Here is a 20374-nt window from a genome sequence, read left to right as displayed (position 1 = left end):
CCACTGGCATAGAGGTTTGAGAAGATCTCCTGCCATAACACTTCCAGGCCACCAGAGGCCAGCTATGCGTTTATCGGGTAAAAGTCGCCGCCCTGATCCAAAGTTGTGTCGCTCTTGTCAGTGTCGTCATGGTCAGTCGGTAAAGATGGCGGAGAACAGCGGCATAGAACCCACCGTGGATCCTAGCGTCGATGAAAATGTCACGCAAGGCGGGACTATGATCGCGATCACCGTTAAAACCCCGAAAGATAAGGAACAGATCGTCGTCTCGGAGGACGCCTCTGTCTCGCTGGTACTTTCTTACACCATGTTTGCCGCGGGGTTGTCATAGGCTAGCGTCAGGCGCTAGGCTAACAGAGCTAATGGCTAACTTTAGCTGGTTCACGTCATCTGTCTATCTGTCAAAATAACACCAAGTGGTGGTGGAAAAAGTACTCGCATTCTTTTACTCGAATAAAAGTATCAGCACTGCAATGTGGAAATACCCCGTCACAAGTAGAAAGTCTGGAATTCTAAATGTACTTGAGTACATAAGTATTGGCAGCGAAATGTAAGCGAAAGTAACAGTAGTCTTTATGCAGAATTTCCTGTTTCACAAGTTCAAAATGGATACAGATCTTTTGAAAATAGCAGATGAGCTTGTAGATTGGCTATTTTTAAATGGCCTAAATGTATATTATGGCTGAAGTGAAAGTTTTCAAATAAATGTAGGGGAGTAAAAGTAAAACATTTATCTCTGATTTGTGGTGGAGTAGAAGTAAAAGTATTGGAAATAGGAAATACACCAGTAAAGTAAGAGTACCTCAAAACTGTACTTACACAGCACTTAAGTAGTAGGCTACTGTACTTAAAATTATAGTTTCTACCACTGAAAATAACACGGTTAAGTTGTATCCTTGTCAACTAACTCTTAACTGATCATCTACTTTGGTGTGCTTGTGTTTAGTGGTGAATGTAAACCCTTAACTATCAAATAGTTCTAGTTAATGTTACACTAGTCCTGTGGGTTGTTAATTGTGACTTTGATTGATTGAAGGCTTTATTAGAAGTTTGCATAGGAAAATGTACAGATTCATGACGGTACAGTTCACTGGTACAAGGTCTACTAAAAGGAGATCCATGAAAAGACTAAGCTTATTTCAACAGGAAACCATTAAAGTATCTCATATAACATTGAATGACAGACAAATAGAACACAGTACTATGCAGTAGATATGTAAAGAAAAAAAGAAAACAGTAGGTCTATACAATCAGTAAGTACAGTATATACAATATATACAAGGAAGGGGCAGGTAACATCAAGTATGTCAGCTATAACAGTTCAACTTGATGACCATTAAGAATTGTCACATAGATCTGATGTTGTGACTTAGTGCCATTGTGTTAACCTTTATGGTAAATAAAGTAGGAGTTACTCTAGGCTACCTAAGTGTATGAAACATGTCAAATTAAATCAGAAATTAAACTATTGCATTGGACTATCAAGACCCGCTTGGCGATTATCTCTGGTTAATAACGATATGGTCCAGAGCTAGTCAAGCACCTACTAATATTGTTTAGAGATCCGTTTCTTGCTGACCTTTTCCTTTTAACTACACTGACCCCTGTGTTCTGTCGTTTCTTCCGACAGTTCAAAGATGAGATCTCTAAGAGGTTCAAGGCCAAAAAAGAGCAGCTGGTGTTAATATTTGCTGGGAAGATCCTGAAGGATGGGGATGCTCTAAACAAACTTGGCATCAAAGATGGACTTACTGTTCATCTTGTCATCAAGACATCACCAAAGTAAGAAGTCATTATCTTAAAGTTGTTCTTTGGGGGGGATGAGAGCATGTTTGTGATTCTTATAAGATGGTTTATTTGATTGATTTCTCTCAGATCCACAGGGGGTGATGCACCTCAGACATCAGGTTCCAGTTCTGCGACATCTCAGACCAGCAACAGTACTACTAACTCCACTGCCAGCACCACACCAGACACAGGACCCACACCAGCACAGCCTGCCACGGCTGCCAGCATATTGAGTAAGTGAACTACAGAATTTCTTGCCTGGAAAGGTACAGAGGGCCCTCTATATCATCATATTATATAATTACCTGGCTCAATCAGCGTCCTCACAGAAATTGATGACAGCCAACGATGCCAATACAAAAATCAACAAAAGAATTGGCTGATTCCGTCAGTACAATTCAATTGTTTGTGTCTGTTGCTCTATATACAATGAAACCTTGAAAAGCATATCGCTTTGAGGACATTTCTCCAGAGGGAAGATGTGCCCGTCCTCCTTCCTGATTGTTTTAACATGATCCAATCGTGTGTTCCCTCATGCCTAAATTATACCATGAAAACATATAGAATCAGTTTGACACCTGACTGATATTGAAATAGCAATAAATCAAGTTTGCTCTATTCAGGCACGTTTGTCAATCTCAAGTGAAGCATGTTTCTCTATCTGGGAGACTAGAATATGCAGTTGGTGTTACTCTTGCAACAAGACATAAAACATATAATAGCGCATTAGCAGCCCCTAGAGGCCATGCTGCTCCTTACAATCCTCAGTAATCAGACATTGCCATTCATTTGCAGGGCTAATAATGTGTGCAAGATCATCTGTATAACAAATGAGACATTACAATCATCTAACCAAGAAATAATTTGCATTGTTGATTAAAATCGTATCTCTCAAAACTGATTCTAGAAGGCAATTGTAATTATCAGCCATACATTCTCTAGAAAAGCTCTGTAAAAGATGACCACAAGCCAGTTCCCAAATCTTAGCACAGCTCATAAGAATTGGCTTTATTTATTGTTTTCTTTCACTCTCTTCTTGTTTCTCCACAGGCGGGCTTGGTGACATGTCTGCCGTTCCAGGCATGGGCTCTTCAAACTTCCTGGAGATGCAGCAGCAGATGCAGAGGCAGCTGATGTCCAATCCGGAGATGCTCTCGCAGATAATGGAGAATCCACTGGTGCAGAACATGATGTCCAACCCAGACCTGATGAGGCAGATGTTTGTGGGGAACCCGCAGATGCAGCAACTGATGGAACGTAACCCTGAGATTTCCCACATGCTCAACAACCCGGAGCTCATGAGACAGGTCAGAGCAGAGCTTGGCAGTAGTCAGATGTTATGGTTTTGTTTGCAGATTGTTGGGTAACATAAAAGAGATATTAATTCTAGGTTCCCAGCATTCTCTGTAACACACACACATACACACACACGTTCAGACGGAGCGTTTCTCCTTCTTTCCGTAGCGGCGTAGCCAACCGGCATGGATCCTTTCTCAACTTCAAATACTTAAAGGAGTAGTTCACCACTTTTCAACCTGTCTTCATATAATAGGTCCTCACTAATGTTCATGATAAAATATCTCAATTTTTTTCTACTCAGTCCAAGTCTCCTAGGAGAGCTGTGGGAAGTTCAGAATCCATCGTCTTGTGACATCATCATTTTCCCCAAAAAAAAAATTAATCAATATTTTTGAAAAAAATATTTAGATTTTTATTATCGCGAGAGCAATGGCTTCGACTTTAAAATTGCAACTTTTCAGGAATAGAAAGCCTGCAGTTTCTATAAGCTGGATTGGCAATCGATGATGTCACAAGACTATGGGTTTCTGACCTGCCCACAGCCCTCCTCTGAGAAAAAAAAAGGAAAAAGCTATTTTTGAGTGAGGACCAATTATATGAACATAGGTTGAAAAGTGGTGGAGTGCCCCTTTAATTTGTCTTGTGTACTTGCGATGAAATTGGACATAACGGGCTGGAATGTCACCGCAGCAGTGCTCCGTTCCCGTTGTGTACAATAGAAGCTAACGCTGTTCTCAGCAGCAACAGCTACTAGTTGTGGCTGCAGCTCAGCCTCTCAGAGGGGAATTAATGGCTGGTAATGAGTGCTGGTTTTGCTTCACTCTGAGTGCCGGTTTGGTCGGCACCACATAAGTTATTGACAGTCGCACTGGTGCACCCAAATATATTCTTTATTTACAATATTACTATTGGAAAACAAGAAACTAAATATCCCTGGTTTCTGATTTGAACTATCATCTCTGTCTCTGCCTCTCAACAGACTATGGAGTTGGCAAGGAACCCAGCAATGATGCAAGAGATGATGCGTAACCAGGACCGCGCACTTAGCAACCTGGAGAGCATACCTGGAGGCTACAATGCTCTCCGAAGGATGTACACAGACATCCAGGAGCCTATGTTCAGCGCTGCTCGGGAGCAGGTGGGTTATAATTGTCCGTCCTGGCACTGACATACTTGCTGGCTCCTCACTTCCAGGGAAGAATTGTACAAAACTATATTAATCTTTTTTTTTTGTATTTGTTGTAGTTTGGAAGCAATCCCTTCTCTGCCTTGGGGGGTAATGCAGATGGTTCTGGAGCACAACCGTCCAGAACGGAGAATAGAGAGCCTTTACCAAACCCCTGGGGACCTCCACCAACAGCGGCATCAGATGGTCGGAGGACAGGCACCTCTGCACCCTCCGCCTCTACAGGGGGAACTGGGCCTAGCATCTCTAGCCCCCTGGGTATCAACACCATGGGCCTTGGCAACGGTACAAGCTCCTCAACACGTAACAGCATGATAGTGTTATTTTATCTAGTAGTTCTTGTTGTTTGAGCATCAGTGAGTCTGTGGATTTGAGTTTGGATGAGATGTTGGCACGGTGTAACCATTAACTCCATTTAAAAACATTACATCTTACATGTAGACATGATCCTGTTTCATTTCATTGTTTGGTTTTATTGTCAACTCATGTAGGTTAGCAGTTAGCCACTCATCAAGACGGAAGAATAACTTAAATCCTAGATTAATAACACTACAAGTAACTAACCGTAAATAAAACGAGGGTCAAAGTCGGAGCACTCAATCACAGGTCAAAGACCACTAATGATACTTGTATTTTCGATATTGGTCATAAGTGGACCAAGGTAAATAAATAGTCAAGTAGAAAGAAAGATGTTTTACTTTCTGTCATTGTAGTTGGATATACTGTATATTGTACCTACTGTATGTATCTCTCTCAACCTGCTCACTGTCCTGTGCTCAGGTGTGTTCAGTAGTCCTGGCATGCAGAGTATGATGCAGCAGCTCACTGAGAACCCACAGCTGTTGCAGAACATGCTGTCGGCACCATACATGCGCACCATGATGCAATCTATGGCACAGAATCCAGACCTGGCTTCACAGGTCTGCACACCTCTCTAAGTTGGCTTTTTTAGGGAGAATTACCATTTCATCATTGGCCTGATTTATGTGGTTATGACCATTTTGGCTAACGTTAACTCTTTCCCCCCTCAGGCATTGATGAACAATCCCCTCTTTGCTGGGAACCCACAATTACAGGAGCAGATGAGAAATCAGCTTCCGATGTTTCTCCAACAGGTTAGATTCCTCTGTCTTTGTGTCCACTGGTACATAGTGGTCGATCTTATTTTTTATACTGTTTGCATATTTTGAACCAATTACCATGTGGTTTATAATAAATAAATGAATAAAGGCAAATTATGTGAGCAATACATACGTTCGATGTTATGAAGAAATAAAAAAAGACAACTATAAGCAATACATTTAAATCTGTCCCATATCTTGTAAGCAGTATTATTATATGTTAATACGTTTTGTATATTATTGTATTTGGAGTGTTAAAATAAAACTTGGAACAAAAATGGGCATGTTAAATTGACATGTTATGTTCATGGCTGGTCAGATGCAGAATCCTGAAGCGTTGTCCACAATGACCAACCCCAGAGTAATGCAGGCCATAACCCAGATCCAGCAAGGCCTTCAGACGTTACAGACAGAGGCACCTGGCTTCATGCCTGGGTACAGTATGCACCACATTCACCTCCAACACATCTTTTTCAAATCTGGCATTAGCCAGTGTTTGTATCATAGTTTTAGAAATGATCAGGGAAATTAATACTTACCTTCTCTCTTCATAGCGTGACACCCGGACTCTCCCCACTTATTCCTCCCGCAACAGGGGGCAGTGTGGCTCCAGAAAACTCTTCTGCCTCAACACCGAGTTCCAATTCTACTTCAGCTCCTAGTTCCTCTCAGCAACAGCAGCAGCTCATGCAACAGATGATACAAATGTTTGCTGGAGGAGGATCATTGGTAAGCAGTATGTAGCTGTTCTAACCCTACATTTCTTCTTTGTAACCACAAGGTCTGGCTGCAGTTAATGCTGCTTATTATAGAGTGCTGTTGTCAAAACCACACCCCCTGAGTCATTCCCATTCAAAAACCTTTGAATAAATTCGTTATTGTTTTGGCTTATTTCTTTTTACCCCATTTTCCTCCTTATGCCAATTTAATTCCTCTCCACACCTTTGTGTGTTGTCAATGCTGTTGTATCCTAGTACTCACTCACCTGCCCCCACCAGGAGGACGTAGAGCCTCCGTCCTACTCCTCCCGCCCAACTCTCCTTGACAGGTGACCGTACCGCCCCAGCCCCAGTGACAAATGTCACTCTCCCCACCCGGCTTCCCACCCATGAACGCGGGACAATTGTGTTTGTATAGACTCCGCAAAGCCGGGTGCACCCAGGTGGATTCGGACCCCCGGCGTTCCCGCGGTGGTGGGCAGAAACTTTATCCACTGTGCCATCCATTACCTTTTGTTTACAATATGAGTGGACTCATTGATTTGTTTCTTAAAGGCCAGCCTGTGATGTCTTATGAGTTATATGATGTATGACTCCAATGTTGGGGCAAGGTGTCAGACCGTTCAGAGACCCATTGTCTTGAATTATAAATTAAAATATTTAAAAAAGTGTTATGGAAAAGATTGTGGAGGTACTGTGTGCACAAATACATTTCTTGGAATGGACACACAGATTGACCCTCTTACAGTATAGACTGTTAGAGTTGTGCAGAGCCACACTGTAAAAAGCCAGGACATTTTCTTTATGACCCAGGAGTCATGCACTATTTATTTGTTTTTAGGAATTCCGACGTCTTCGTGGGATTCATGTCAATTTATATTGGTGGAAAGTATGTGACTCTGTGCTTGATCGTGTCCCTTGCAGACTCAGACCCCAGAAGTACGCTTTCAGCAGCAGCTTGACCAGCTCAGCGCCATGGGGTTCATCAATCGCGAGGCTAACATACAGGCGCTCATCGCTACAGGAGGGGATATCAACGCTGCCATTGAGAGACTGCTGGGCTCCCAGCCCTCCTAACTCGCAGGCCCACTCAGTTTGCTGTGAGCAATGGCAGGAATGAAGGAAACAGTGATACCTTGAGAGAAGAGGGATTCTGATGATTGAAGGTTTGAAGACTGGAAGAGTACAGGATCACAACGGGATATTAAAAAAAATGAAATTTCCTTCATCACATGCAAATCTGCTCATGCTCTTCAGATAGACTCAGTGGACTTCTATTACTCATCTCTTTGTGTGATCTGTGAAATCCTAGGAAACATGAACAGGGAAATTGTAATAGGAGATGTTGGGGGGGGCATTGCCGATTTCAGTTGCTAATGGAAACGGTTCCATGCTAGTGCTGTAGAACAATGCTGTGAAATGATGCCACAACTAACACACCGTCTCATTACTGCCTTCAATGCAACTGGAGATTATTTTCCGCTAAGAGTAAAACTCATTCAGCAGATTTATGCATGAGGTTACCCAGGTATTAAATCACTTGAATGGATTGTGCTTGGGTGGTAACATAGAGTTTTGTCATTTGACCAGGTTTGGCAGTTGCTGGTTTGAAGCCTCTCTGGCTCTTCTTTATGTTTGGAGAACTTGCTTGTTTTGAAATTATTTTTCCCTCTATCTTTAATCCGGCCTGATTGACTAGTATTTATTGCTGTAGTAGTTACCCTCTGTCTATTTCTTCGTCTATAGCTCACACTTTGACAAGTTCTTCACGTTGTGTGCCCTCTCCCCCCTTTCTTATTCCACAGCAAGAATGATCATGAAAAATGCTGTTGGAATCGTTTGTGTGAATACTTCTCACAGCTGCCTAAGTCCTAAGATGTCTGCTTACATGTTTGGCTTGTTTAGCAGGGGTCTTGAGAAGAGTCAATCGTAAAAATATATATATAAACAAACTAGATATATACAAATTGAGGAGGAAAGGTGTCTGCGGTAGGTATATATTTTAAGACTTTGGCGTAAGGTTACAAAAAAACATTTTCCGGAGGTAGGATCCATTTATATTTTAGATATTGGGTTAAGTTGTATGATGGATATTTTGAAGTGAAGTCTTTAGAACAATGTTCTGTTGAGTTTGAGCAATTGATTGATTAGAGAAAGAAGCAAATGTCCAGGGTCTGTTTTTCAACTGATTGAAGTTGAAAAGAATGAACCTTTTACAATAACTATTTTTGTTGTTTATTTTCACAGTGTAGTGCCTAAAAATGTTTCGGGTTCAGCAATATTACAATTAAATATGTGAAATCTATAGCAATGTCGTACTAATGGCATCTGACTTTTGTTAATACCATGTATTATTTGCCGTATCTGCTGGTTTAAGAAATCCTATTCATCTCTGCCTTTTTCTTGGACTCCATTCACACTATTCTAATAATACCTTTCAAAAACCCTAATGGTGTGTCTGTAATTAATTTCACCAGTTGCAAGTGTTGTAGTAAGGAAGTTGTAATATGTTGACTTTTTATCCTAGATACGTAGGCCTGCCCTGCAGTGTTGTTTAGAGACCGTACTACAGACCATTATGTCATGCAAGTGTAACACCTGAGATTCAGACGAGGGTCTCCCACATGTGAAGGGACTCTAGCCGTAACCACTAGATGGAATTCCCTCCCAGGCTTTTGGTCTTCAGGTTGAGGCTCTGCTACACAGCTGATGAATTGAGGCAATTGAACAACTAATCATATAGTGTCTGATGACTGGACATAACTTGGTTTGCTGGACATATACTGCCAATGGTGGACAAAGTAAGTAAACTCGATCAAATATTAGAAAACAGAGTAAGGAGGGCATCTTTTTGGCTGTAGAGTAAAAATCTCCCAACGCAAGGTGCTCTTTGGTAGCAGGTGACAAAATTGATGCAAAGTTAGACCAAGGCACTCTTGGGGGGGAAAGTTGAAAAGCCTTGTTTTTTTTCGTCAAATATTACTTGACTAAAGAGTGAAAGTCACATTTGTTGCAACCGTCAGGTCGCAGTATCAAAACCTCCACTGGCTGTCTTTCACGTCGCGCCACACGTCACACTTTTGCCCTACTCATATTGCCCCGGGCCCTATCCATGCCAAACTTTGCACACACACTCCTTGGCACCACTCATTTCTCACACAGCCCTCTTCTAGCGCCACCATGAGGCCGATTCTTGCAAAACAAATTTTTGGACACTGCTCCTACAGATTCTGCCCTAAAATCACGCAAAGCGTTACACAGTATATCTCTAAAGTCATGTCATCAACATGGATCTGTCCCATTTCCCATATTCCCTCCTGATTGGCTACCATTGCCTTCTGAAGTTTCTGTATGCGACTTGACAGTCGCGTATCTCCCGATTAGGGAGTCTTACTGGTACTCGAGTTAAAAGTACAAGAAGACTTGCTTTAAAAAATAAAATAAGTAGTCAAAAGTATGGTTTTAAAAAGATACTTGGGAATACAAGAGTACATGTTTTATTTATTTATATCAATGCATTGAAGGGAAAATATAGGCCTATGCTATTTTTTCACTATATTATATGGGGCTTTAAGTGGTTAATTCATAAGTTACTTTTCCTTTCCTAGAAATATGGTGGAGGAGAAAGTACAATATTAGTCTTTGAAAATATAGAGGGGTGAATGTCAAACTAAGTATCAAAAAATAAAAATACCCAAGTAAAGTAGGCCTACAGTCTACAGATCTAAAATGTTTTACTTACAGTACAGTACTCAAGCAATGTACGTAGGCCTACTACTTATTGTCCAGTCCACAGGATACTGCTTCTACTAGTGAATAAATCAATCATCAACCATGCAATGATATAGTGTACATTGTTAACAATAATTTCTCATTTCTATTTTAGATTTTACAGTGAAGTTTTGAGCATTTTAGTAAAACTAACAATATTAAACAAAAGCCTCACCAAACCCCTACAGTCTATGCACCAAACCGAGTCCGAACCCAAAGCCTGCTTGGTTGTGAGCTTGGATATCGGCTATTGGTATTTATCATACGATGCACTTTTAATCATGTGATTGCCGCCGACCAATCAAATGGCGAAGAACTTCCCACAATGCATTTATCCGGAAGTTGGCATTCAGATCAGGTGACTTCCATAGAGTTATAAGGTTTTTTATTGTGTTGACGTGAATTCGAGAACAAATTATAAGTCGTTTCGCCTTGTAATTGATTTGTGAATTCATATTCTACGGTAGTGACTAGTTTGCTATGTTACGACCAAAGGCGCTGACGCAGGTTCTCAGCCAAGCCAACACAGGAGGAGTGCAGAGCACACTGTAAGTAATGTTAGCTGTCAACAAGCTAACTGGCTAACTAGTAGTAGTCAACTAATTGATGGTGTCTTTTTAACACTCACGAATACATTATTATAGAAACTTCGCAACGCTCTGTTGACTATTGTGCGTGCCTGTCAGTGGTGCGTGGATATGGACGGAAACATAATGCAATAATGAATACAAATAATTTCTTTCCCAGTTTACTAAATAATGAAGGATCCCTTCTGGCTTACTCTGGTTATGGCGACACTGACGCTCGAGTGACAGCTGCTATTGCAAGCAACATCTGGGCAGCCTATGACAAGAATGGCCATCAAGCTTTTAATGAAGACAAACTCAAATTCATCTTGATGGATTGTATGGTAATGTATGCTTTAACAGAAATTGTGTGTGTGTGTGTGTGTGTGTGTGTGTGTGTGTGTGTGTGTGTGTGTGTGTGTGTGTGTGTGAGAGTGTGAGAGAGAGATTTTTTCTTAGCTGTTGCAAATAATTAGCACACCATCAAGTATAATTTTCCCCTCTCGTTTCAGGAGGGCAGGGTGGCAATAACGCGAGTTGCCAACCTACTGCTGTGCATGTATGCTAAAGAGACTGTGGGCTTTGGAATGCTTAAAGCCAAGGTGAGAAATGTAGCTCCTCTGGTTCATTTCTGAAGTACACCATACATTAAATGTTGTCGTGTTTAGGGTTGCAACTATCGATTGTTCTCGTATTTGATTATTCTGTTTACTTTTTTGATGAATTCAATAATTTGAGAAGCTTCTTTTTGGTGTATGTTCTCCAAGCTATATAGTGTCAGTGTGGTTAAGCTATTTTATATGCCCTATTTTATACTTCGTTATATTGCAGTGTCACATACAATTGAAGCTCTACATGCCCACAATATGTCCCATGGGTTCGGATGTGTTCTGAGCTTGTAGATCTATTATAAACTTGCCACAAAGTTCGGAAATCTAACTTTGGTCGATTATATCTCCCCTTTAATAAACCCAAATGGTATTGTGTTTTATATCATTTTCATTGTTGATTTGTCACCTTTACAACGAGGTACAGCTTGTAAGCATCGGGCATTCGAGGCATGAGCTACACAGCCAAACGTGTGGGTTGCGCTGACCCAAGATTTGCCAACATTCGGTCCATTATATCCCCCCTTTAATTGTGCCAAATGGTATTGTGTTTGATATCATTGTTATCGTTGATTCGTCAGCTTTACAATGAGGTACAGTTTGTAAGGATCTGGCATTCGTGGAATGAGAAACACAGCCAAACGTGTGGGTAGCACTCCTCCAAAAATTGTCAAAATGGCCTGGCAGGCCTGCAATACTGTTCTTTTGGTCTTCACCTTTGTTACTTGGGGCATTGAATGATTGCACTCTCTCACAGTATTAAGGAAAAGAAAAAACAACACACATTGGCAATTTTTACATTTTATTAATGTTAAGCTCAGTGTCAGGGAAGCCCAAAACGAGAGTAAATGCCAGCAGAACAGTATATTGCAAGCCATTTTGGCAAAATTCTGGTCGGCGCTACCCACACGTTTGGCTGTGTAGCTCATGCCTCGAATGCCCGATGCTTACAAGCTGTACTTCGTTGTAAAGGTGACAAATCAACGATAAAAATGATATAAAACACAATACCATTTGGGTTTATTAAAGGGGAGATATAATCGACCAAAGTTAGATTTCCCAACTTTTTGTGGCAAGTTTAGTTGCTATTTAAAAATATTTTGATGAAGTGTAATTTCAAAAATCTATATCAAAATTATTCTTTGTCATTTCTATCAACATTAAGATATTTTTGTTTGAAAACATATTTGTACAGTATGTTTGTAAGTTTGTACCGATCATCTCTTGCCTAAAACATAGACATTTCAAAACGATGTTGGTTTTTAAGATGATTTTGCAAGTTACTGAACTGTACAACCAAACTAACAGAAACTAGCATGAAAGGTAACTGAACCTAAAAAAGGGGTGATCGCCTGCTAAATTGAATTATTTGTATTTTTTTTACAAATACATGAGTAGTAGGTACATGGCCTAACCCTAAATGCATATCAAACTGGGGGTCTGGTCCTTGTAATGAAAAGGATTGCTGATGCACTCTGTGCAGGGTTTTCTTTTGAGGTGGTTGAAAAGGTTTGTTGTGTTGCAGTACGCTAAAATCTTAACTTTTCAAAATAATATTTATTTAATGCTGTGGAGTTATGCGCAGAAAATAACAGATCTATTTTTGTTACGTGGCATAAGTATACCAGCTGTTTTGGAAAATCCAAAACAAACACTGATATAAATGTGATTTTGATGTATTTGCAGGCAGAGGCCCTGGTGCAGTACCTAGAGGAACCTCTGACCCAAGTAGCAGCATCATAGAGGGTGTTTTTCGGATGAAACTCTGCTATGGTGGATCTGGTGCCTAGGTGGACTCCTGTGGTGTTCTATATTAATCATCACATGATAATGCATACATGAGTGAGTGAGTGCATGGATGTATGTGAGTGTTTAGTCTTTGGTCAATGTATTTATTTTCTTGACTTTAACTTTCTGCTTTGCTTTTTAATTATTTGCACTCTTGAGACTTCAAATATTGTTCTGTTCTAAAATGTGTTCTCAGAATATGTCTGTCTGGATGTCTGATTTCAGAAGGGTTTTTCAAGGGTTGATGCATCATTTCACATGATGCGCTGCATCACATTATTAGAGAGCTCTATATTATGGCAAAGATCTATTAAGACACTTCTTGAATTTAGGGTTTCTACAATTGATAAGATAACTGAAAACCAATTCACATGTTTTGACACAAAGCTGTAAAATAAATAATTGTGGAATGAATTTGACTTAATTTGAGTCGTTTGTGCCATTGCACCATTGGGGTGAAAGCACTTTTAAGTCTCAGAAAATGAAGTTTGCTACCATGAGACTTGAATGTTACCACACCTTTATTGAGTTCCAACATTTTAATTTAGAATTTCCATTGAAAGATTATATTTATGTAAAAAGTCATTGTATTTGTAGTCACTGATGCATATTATTATATTTCCATACATTCTAAAGTTTGCCACGAGTGGAAAGCCTTCCTGCATTGCATTACATGCTGTACAGTAAAGAATTCAGGCAGATTTATTTGAACACATTCAGATTGAGCTGATTGCGTTATGCATTTGCCATTGCAAATATTTCAATTAGTTGGCATTCATTGTCAATGTGTGAATTTGACCAGAACACAAATGGATACCACAACTCAGCAATTAATGGATACCTCAATTCAACAGTGGGGCTTTTAAACAAGCCACTTATGTCCCCTGTATGGGACTAGTTTTGATGAATAGTGTGAAAGAGGCTATCACTAAAGCTCTTCATGACAAAACCTTTCCTGTAAGGTTAAAGGTATTCTCATTTGATTTGAGTTTTTCTCATGTCAGTCATAATGTATCATAGTATCTTCAGTCCTTACTGAGGAGCCTTGACTATGTAGACCAGGGGTCGGCAAACCCTTTGACCTTAGTACCAAGTTTCAGTGTGCCATATCAACATTAAGTGTAATTATGACACATCAAAATTAAATATTTCAAACTGATTTTGATTATTCATTGGATATACATAACTTTTTTCTTCTTTAGAAATATTTACTCAATTTTCTTCTCGTTTACATCTGTAAACCTGTGACAAAGTTGAAATGAATGATGGTATCGACCACTGTCTCCCTGCTTCATGTTCCCCAATGTTGTTGGTAGTGATCTAACTGGTCCACAAGGTGGCACTCGGCTGCACCTTGCCAGCTGCTGTACCTGTCTAACCTGCCTACACTGGCCTTCACTCTCATCTCACCAAGACCCGCCCTTGTCCCTGCCTGCCCCCCACCCCCCACCCCTTCCCAACCCAGCCCCCATCCACTGAGTGGAACTACCTGGCTACACACAGCAAGCCTTGTTCAAACAAGACCGTTTCTATTAACAAACGGGGAAGGACAGGCTTGAGGGTGGAATCTGTGTGTCAAAACATTTTTACAGTCATTAGTTGGTCTGAACCTGACGGTTTGAAGAAGAGTGGCTTCGGTAGTGTAAATCAGTGGCATCTGGCATCTTCCACAATCTGCGAATGCAAGGGCTGAGGACAAGGCAGCAGTGTGTGGGGAGGCACCAGTGAAAAGGGCACAAGATGGGTTCAGATGAGGCCTACAACTTTGTCTTTAAAGGTGAGGTCTTGTTCTCCTACACGTCCAATAGTATTTTAAAGTTAATGTCATGTATAGTGTATTTCAATCTATAAAGTAGGGAGTAGTAAAGTGCTAATGTGTGCAGTGTGTTTGCAATTTCAGCATTTTGCAAAACCAGCTCTTAAGTGATCTTGATAGGATTTTCAGTATTTCTTTTCAGCCTTTGATATGTCTCACTTATGCCCTGCCTCACATGTGAACATTGCCAGTTGCTTAATCATTCTGCTGCACATGAGCACATTCCCTACATGTAACAACCAGGATGTGTGTGTTTGTCTGTGCGTGTGCGCGCGCGCGTGTGTGTGTGTGTGTGTGCATGCTTGCGTACAGTATGTATGAAACCCAGCTCATCAGTATCACTCCACGCACAGTATAACATTCCACACTATTACATTGTTGTATTCCAAAATCCAACAACCATTTTGGAAAGAAAAAACATGACCTTAAATTGAACTTTCAGTATAGCTTACTTTTTATTGTAAAATCAGTTAAGTACTCCTACAATTACCTTCCTTACCACGTACTTCAATTGTATTCCAGAAATATTCTTTAGATGACAATCAGGTAAAACATGATATAACAAGGCAGATAAAGTAGTAGCATCACCTTTATTAAGAGATAGGCCATCCAAATTATGTTGGGCATGTAGTAAAATCACATTAGAGAGACACAGATTGTGTAGTAACTGCATTATGTGCATTACAATTGTTTTAGTTGCCCATAATAAAGTCATGGGAACAAATAAGAGGAGAATTTAATCTCAAAAGGAAGGCTCGTTCTTCTCACCTTCCTCAGCATAAACAAGCTTAAAAGAAGCTATTTGTCATGGCAACCAGGGCATTGTTTGTTTAAGTAGTTACTCAGTGCTGGAGGGAAGGCAAAAGCGGCCATGGTCTCACCTCACTAAATAAAGACAAGTATGTTCAATGAGTTAGCTGTGAAGTTCAACTCAAGTTCAGTTGTTATTCAAAGGGTCTGAAAACACTTTCTATTGGATTTACAAAGAAATCACACATTCTTTGGCTTGAACTTTATAATACTGCCTAGATATTTACATCTCTCTATCTCATACATACACAAATACAATATTTCACTCTAGGCTAAACTCAAAATCTCAGATAATAATCATGGGAACGGTCACAGTTACCTTTTTTTCCATGAAATAATTCCCAGTAGAACCGCTTATCAGTGTGTGTCATTGATTTAGAGACAGGATGTACTCCTATCTTTTGTACACTGAAATACTTGGATTTTGTCATGGTATTCACTGTTTTGATTACAGTATCCATATACTTGGGTGCATTCCCTTGAGAAATGCACCAAACTCCCAACTTTTCACTGCCTAGTAGATTTAACTTGACTGCTTCAAGGTCTAATGTGTAGGGTTAGGGTTAGTATGTATACGATATGATGAAACAATTATATCCTTATACCTATTTTTCCTGAAAATGTGCTGTTTAAAGAACTCACATTCCTGCATGTCTTTGCTTAGGTCACAATTAGAATCTGACCAATTCAGCAAAAATTAGATGCAATAATATTTGTAAAACGTGTTGTCCAAAGCACATCGTTTTGAGTTTCCTTTCCTTGGCTGAATCTGTTGATCTGGGGATTTTTACTGTTAAATTCAACTGAATAGTTTACATTTCACATTTAAATAATTTAAGTCCTATCCTGTCATCATAGTATAGCTTGGCTGAGATCATTGGCCCTTTTTTCAGAGTCAGCTATCAGCAGCTCTCAAACACCCAACAGGAGTTACTGGTCAATGAAGTGACAGCCTAACTCGTTCCACCTGATTGGGTATTGCTTCCCACTTTTGAAGGGACTTTAATTTCAGGAAACAGGGACTAACTTAGGTTACTTAAAAAATATTGCTTCCCTTTAGTGTGTGTGTGTGTGTGTGTGTGTGTGTGTGTGTGTGTGTGTGTGTGTGTGTGTGTGTGTGTGTGTGTGTGTGTGTGTGTGTGTAAAAATGACTGCCCTGTACCTTTTACTGTATATATTATCCTTTCTTTACATGTAATTCATTGATGTGTTAATACTAAATTAAATGTATAAAATACATATAAAGTAATGTTAATATTTATCCATAATTGTCAATTTTATGACATTTCATGCATAAACATAATTTCAACGCTGCAGTATGTCTCGCAAACACCTGCACACGTCTCGCTCAATAAAGGTTACATAGGAATAGGAAACATTTTGGTCTGACCTTGACCTTAATAGAACAGACAAACAGTTGAATGTAATAGCATTAATTGTGGGTGTGTTTCATTTTAGGTGTCACTGTGCAAGCATGGGCAGCTCTTAAAACTTCATGTTGGCAAACAGAAACACCTAAATGAAACACACCCACAATTAACATTATTACAGTAAAATCAGCTTAGTTTACCTATGAAAATTATCCATTGAGTGTGAAGTGAAGACTGTGTTTTTGATTATTGGATTTGCGTGTCTACCACATGTATTTGCACATTTAGCTTTCATTTTGATTTTATTCAGGTGTACAAGATAATGTACTGTATGTCTCACCAAAACATTATATCCTTATGTTAATGTCAACATAACATAGGGAAAGAATCCTTATGTTATGTTAACATTATTTCTCACCTGTGGTAATTATTTCCGTTTCCATGCAGGTGTGGTTACGTATTATTAGTTTAAAAGCAGGACAAGATTGTGACATAGCCCCAGACAGCTAAGATGAAGGGCTTATATTAAGATGGGTGAAATCAAAAGCACAGAGCACACCTTGAAGGCCTTACTCAAGGGCATCCTGGGGAGTGGCTCAAACCAGGCCCTGTGAAAAGAATATTTAAGTGTTTCATCTATATTCCAACATACTTAAGGCCCTGAAAACATGCCCTCAGGGGGTCCCTATACCCGATACCCCTTCACCCCAAATATCTTGTTTTGTTTTTAAAACAAGGAAGGGTTGAACCGTTTGCATTGACAAGTACCTCTCTCGCACTCGATATTCCTGCTACACCTGCTATGAACACATCTCCACTTACAAAACCCCTTTCACTCTCTCCTGGACAGGAGAAACCTGGCCTGGATGTTAGAATATAGGTGGTATGGTCAGGTAAAATGGGTGTGAGTTGGTGAATATAAAGGGCGACAACCACAACCCTCAAACCCTGTATTTGCTTGACAAATAAAGGTACAGTATATGTCATATCCCTCTAATCTGTCTTGCCTCTCCTTTGCAGTTGTTCTGATAGGAGAATCTGGTGTGGGCAAGAGCAACCTACTGTCCCGTTTCACGAAGAATGAGTTCAACCATGACAGCCGGACCACTATCGGTGTTGAGTTCAGCACTCGCACAGTACAGCTGAATGGTTTCACCATAAAGGCCCAGATTTGGGATACAGCTGGGTTAGAGAGATACCGAGCTATCACCTCAGCGTGAGTACAAGGGACCATTACACACACTATAATAAACTAGGAAGACTTTTTAATTGCATGAACATTGTACCTGTCCTGAACACAAGTGCACAAGTTTTGGTCTCTCTTTAATTTCTCTTTGTGTTAACCTTTACTTGTGCCTTCTCTTGATCTGTTAACGTTATAAACCAGTTAAAATTGTGTGAATAGTTTTGACTTGCCTTAAATGAGATTAGATCAAATTTAGGACGGTGGTTGACTTGGGAGGTGCTATAGTTTGATCAGGCATTACACACAAACAAGCAATTATGTTCAATTTCCTCCCACATAACCTGAAAAACCTTTCTTCACCTTCCCTGTTCCGGTTAATTTTCAACCAGCACATTCTGGTCCAACAATGCAATTCACCCTTTGTCAAGTCCCGCCCATTGTCCCGTCCCTCTTCACACCCATTGGTTGCAGTGTCTTGGTGGGACATTCGGTGGGACACTCCATCCACTAACATTCTAATTCAGTTGCTTTGTATTGTTATTATGTGTGTTCAATTCTAATTTCAAACTTGGTTTCAGTCAAATGGAGCTGCTCAGTGGCAGTATAGTGACTTAGCATGTTTTTAAATGTTTTTATTTCTCCAAAAATTATGTTTTAGCAAATTCAACATCAAAAAGGCGGAACCAGGGCGGGACAAGGCAGATAGAGCCTGCTGGTTGGTCAGTCAGGGACCAACCAGAAGGCTGACAAAGGGTGAATTGGCCAGAGGCTCGCAGCAACCTTTTATTTGAACACTTGGGCCTCAACAGTGCTCTTCTGGCAATAAGGAAATGTATTTTTTTATGAAGCTAAAGAGATTAACAGTTTATATAAACAATATAACCACGTCTGTTTATTTCTTATGAGAGAATATCTGAGGATATGTTACACCACAGGATTAGCTCTTTGCTATCAGGCCGGCTTTTTTTTAATCATTACTTTTTAGTAATTACTTCAATTATTAAGTGCAACATGCTAATTTCACTCCCAAGGCAATTCCCATTTGTGCCTTAACAGTTACTCAAATTCTATTAAATAGGAATTCATTACTCTGCAGGACCAGGGAAACTCAAATGTAATTGGAAGTTATTTCACAGGGATTACAGTAAATACTAGTTTGCCTGTGAATGATGGGGGAGGGCGCATAATAACAGGAACCAGATTGCTCGCCCCAAAACACGCTCAGTCGCTCACCCTGATTTCTTCCTGCTGATCTCACGCCGCCTGCTCGGTTGGGGAGGTTCTTGCATTCCTGTATTTGTTTTCACAGTAGAACTGAGGATACCATAAAGGTTAGAAATGACTTTAGGGTTAGGCAGTTTTACTGAGGTTAAGATTAGGAATATGGATACGATTTGGCTCCGTTTTACTAAGGTTAAGGTTAGGATTAGGAATAAGGTTAAAACAGTTTACGTTTACCAGGCAGAGACCATGCCACCGTTCCGGATAGACGCCCGAGGCGACTGTGTTCTTGGGCGAGTGTTCTGGTATTCATAATAACATAAATTGAGTATATTCTTGATACTTGTTCTTTGTAAAAGCACAGTATAGATAATAACCACAACATGAACCTGTTCTTATCTCCCTTAACAAGGTATTACAGAGGAGCAGTTGGAGCCCTGTTGGTCTATGACATCACCAAACACCTGACCTATGAGAGTGTGGAACGCTGGCTGAAGGAGCTGTATGACCATGCTGACCCCCATATAGTAGTGATGTTGGTAGGAAACAAAACTGACCTGGCCTCAGAAAGAGCAGTGCCCTCAGAGGAGGCTAAAGACTTTGCAGGTACATACAAATACATTTACATATAACTAATCATTATTTCTCTCTTTCTCTCTCTCTCTCTCTGTCTCCTTCTTGATATAAACCAGGAAATGTTGGTGAGAAAATAAATTGTGCTTTATTTAGCACAAGGATAATGATATTTTACATTGCTTACTTTCTGCAGCGAGGAGGGGCATATTGTATGTGGAGACCTCAGCCTTGGAGTCAACCAATGTTGAGGTAGCGTTCAACGATGTCCTTGCGGGTAAGCTTTAAAAAGATGTATTTCACATGTGTGCCTTCAACTATCCAAATATGTTGTCTATATAACATGTAGTAAAATAAAATGAGTTGAACTGACTGAATGAATTAGGTCAATCTTAACTATATTTCCCTTTCAGAGATTCACAAGAAAGTGAGCAGTAAGGAGGTGATTCGGGGCTCCATCAATGCTGTGTCCTTATCAAGTCCCACCCCCAGAGCAGACAGCACAGAGGAGGCAAAGCCGTGCTGCAGGAACATCTGATCAGACTAAAGCCT

General features: G+C 40.2%; 3 protein-coding genes across 5 annotated transcripts; all 3 read left to right on the top strand.

The window, feature by feature from the left end:
• Positions 1–145: 145 nt before the first annotated feature.
• Positions 146–8536, top strand: ubqln4 (ubiquilin 4; the record flags this gene model as incomplete). Of its 3 annotated transcripts, none has more annotated exons than XM_080746205.1 (12): positions 146–292; positions 1631–1782; positions 1876–2021; positions 2839–3095; positions 4067–4225; positions 4333–4558; positions 5054–5193; positions 5305–5388; positions 5720–5829; positions 5949–6123; positions 6393–6442; positions 7038–8536. In XM_080746205.1, 12 exons carry the CDS (start codon positions 146–148, stop codon positions 7231–7233), a joined length of 1842 nt encoding a protein of 613 aa, XP_080602331.1. In that variant the 3' UTR covers positions 7234–8536. The 3 variants fall into 3 exon arrangements, with proteins under 3 accessions (XP_080602331.1, XP_080602330.1, XP_080602332.1); XM_080746204.1 differs by having other exon boundaries at positions 5714–5829; XM_080746206.1 differs by lacking the exon at positions 6393–6442 and having other exon boundaries at positions 5714–5829.
• A 1716-nt stretch (positions 8537–10252) lies between these two features.
• Positions 10253–13791, top strand: lamtor2 (late endosomal/lysosomal adaptor, MAPK and MTOR activator 2). Its single transcript, XM_080747884.1, has 4 exons — positions 10253–10432; positions 10632–10794; positions 10963–11052; positions 12745–13791. Exons 1-4 carry the CDS (start codon positions 10365–10367, stop codon positions 12799–12801), a joined length of 378 nt encoding a protein of 125 aa, XP_080604010.1. The 5' UTR covers positions 10253–10364; the 3' UTR covers positions 12802–13791.
• Positions 13792–14456: 665 nt separating this feature from the next.
• Positions 14457–20374, top strand: rab25b (RAB25, member RAS oncogene family b). The gene is made up of 5 exons (XM_080745984.1): positions 14457–14623; positions 17863–18058; positions 19662–19855; positions 20019–20099; positions 20236–20374. The coding sequence occupies exons 1-5, from the start codon at positions 14587–14589 to the stop codon at positions 20358–20360; spliced, it is 633 nt and encodes a 210-aa protein (XP_080602110.1). The 5' UTR covers positions 14457–14586; the 3' UTR covers positions 20361–20374.

Source organism: Nannobrachium achirus, assembly GCF_963921795.1.
Source record: "Nannobrachium achirus genome assembly, chromosome: 2".
Taxonomy (NCBI): domain Eukaryota; kingdom Metazoa; phylum Chordata; class Actinopteri; order Myctophiformes; family Myctophidae; genus Nannobrachium; species Nannobrachium achirus.
The sequence above is the reverse complement of the archived record's forward strand: the minus strand, read 5'-3'. Positions and strand labels throughout refer to the sequence as shown.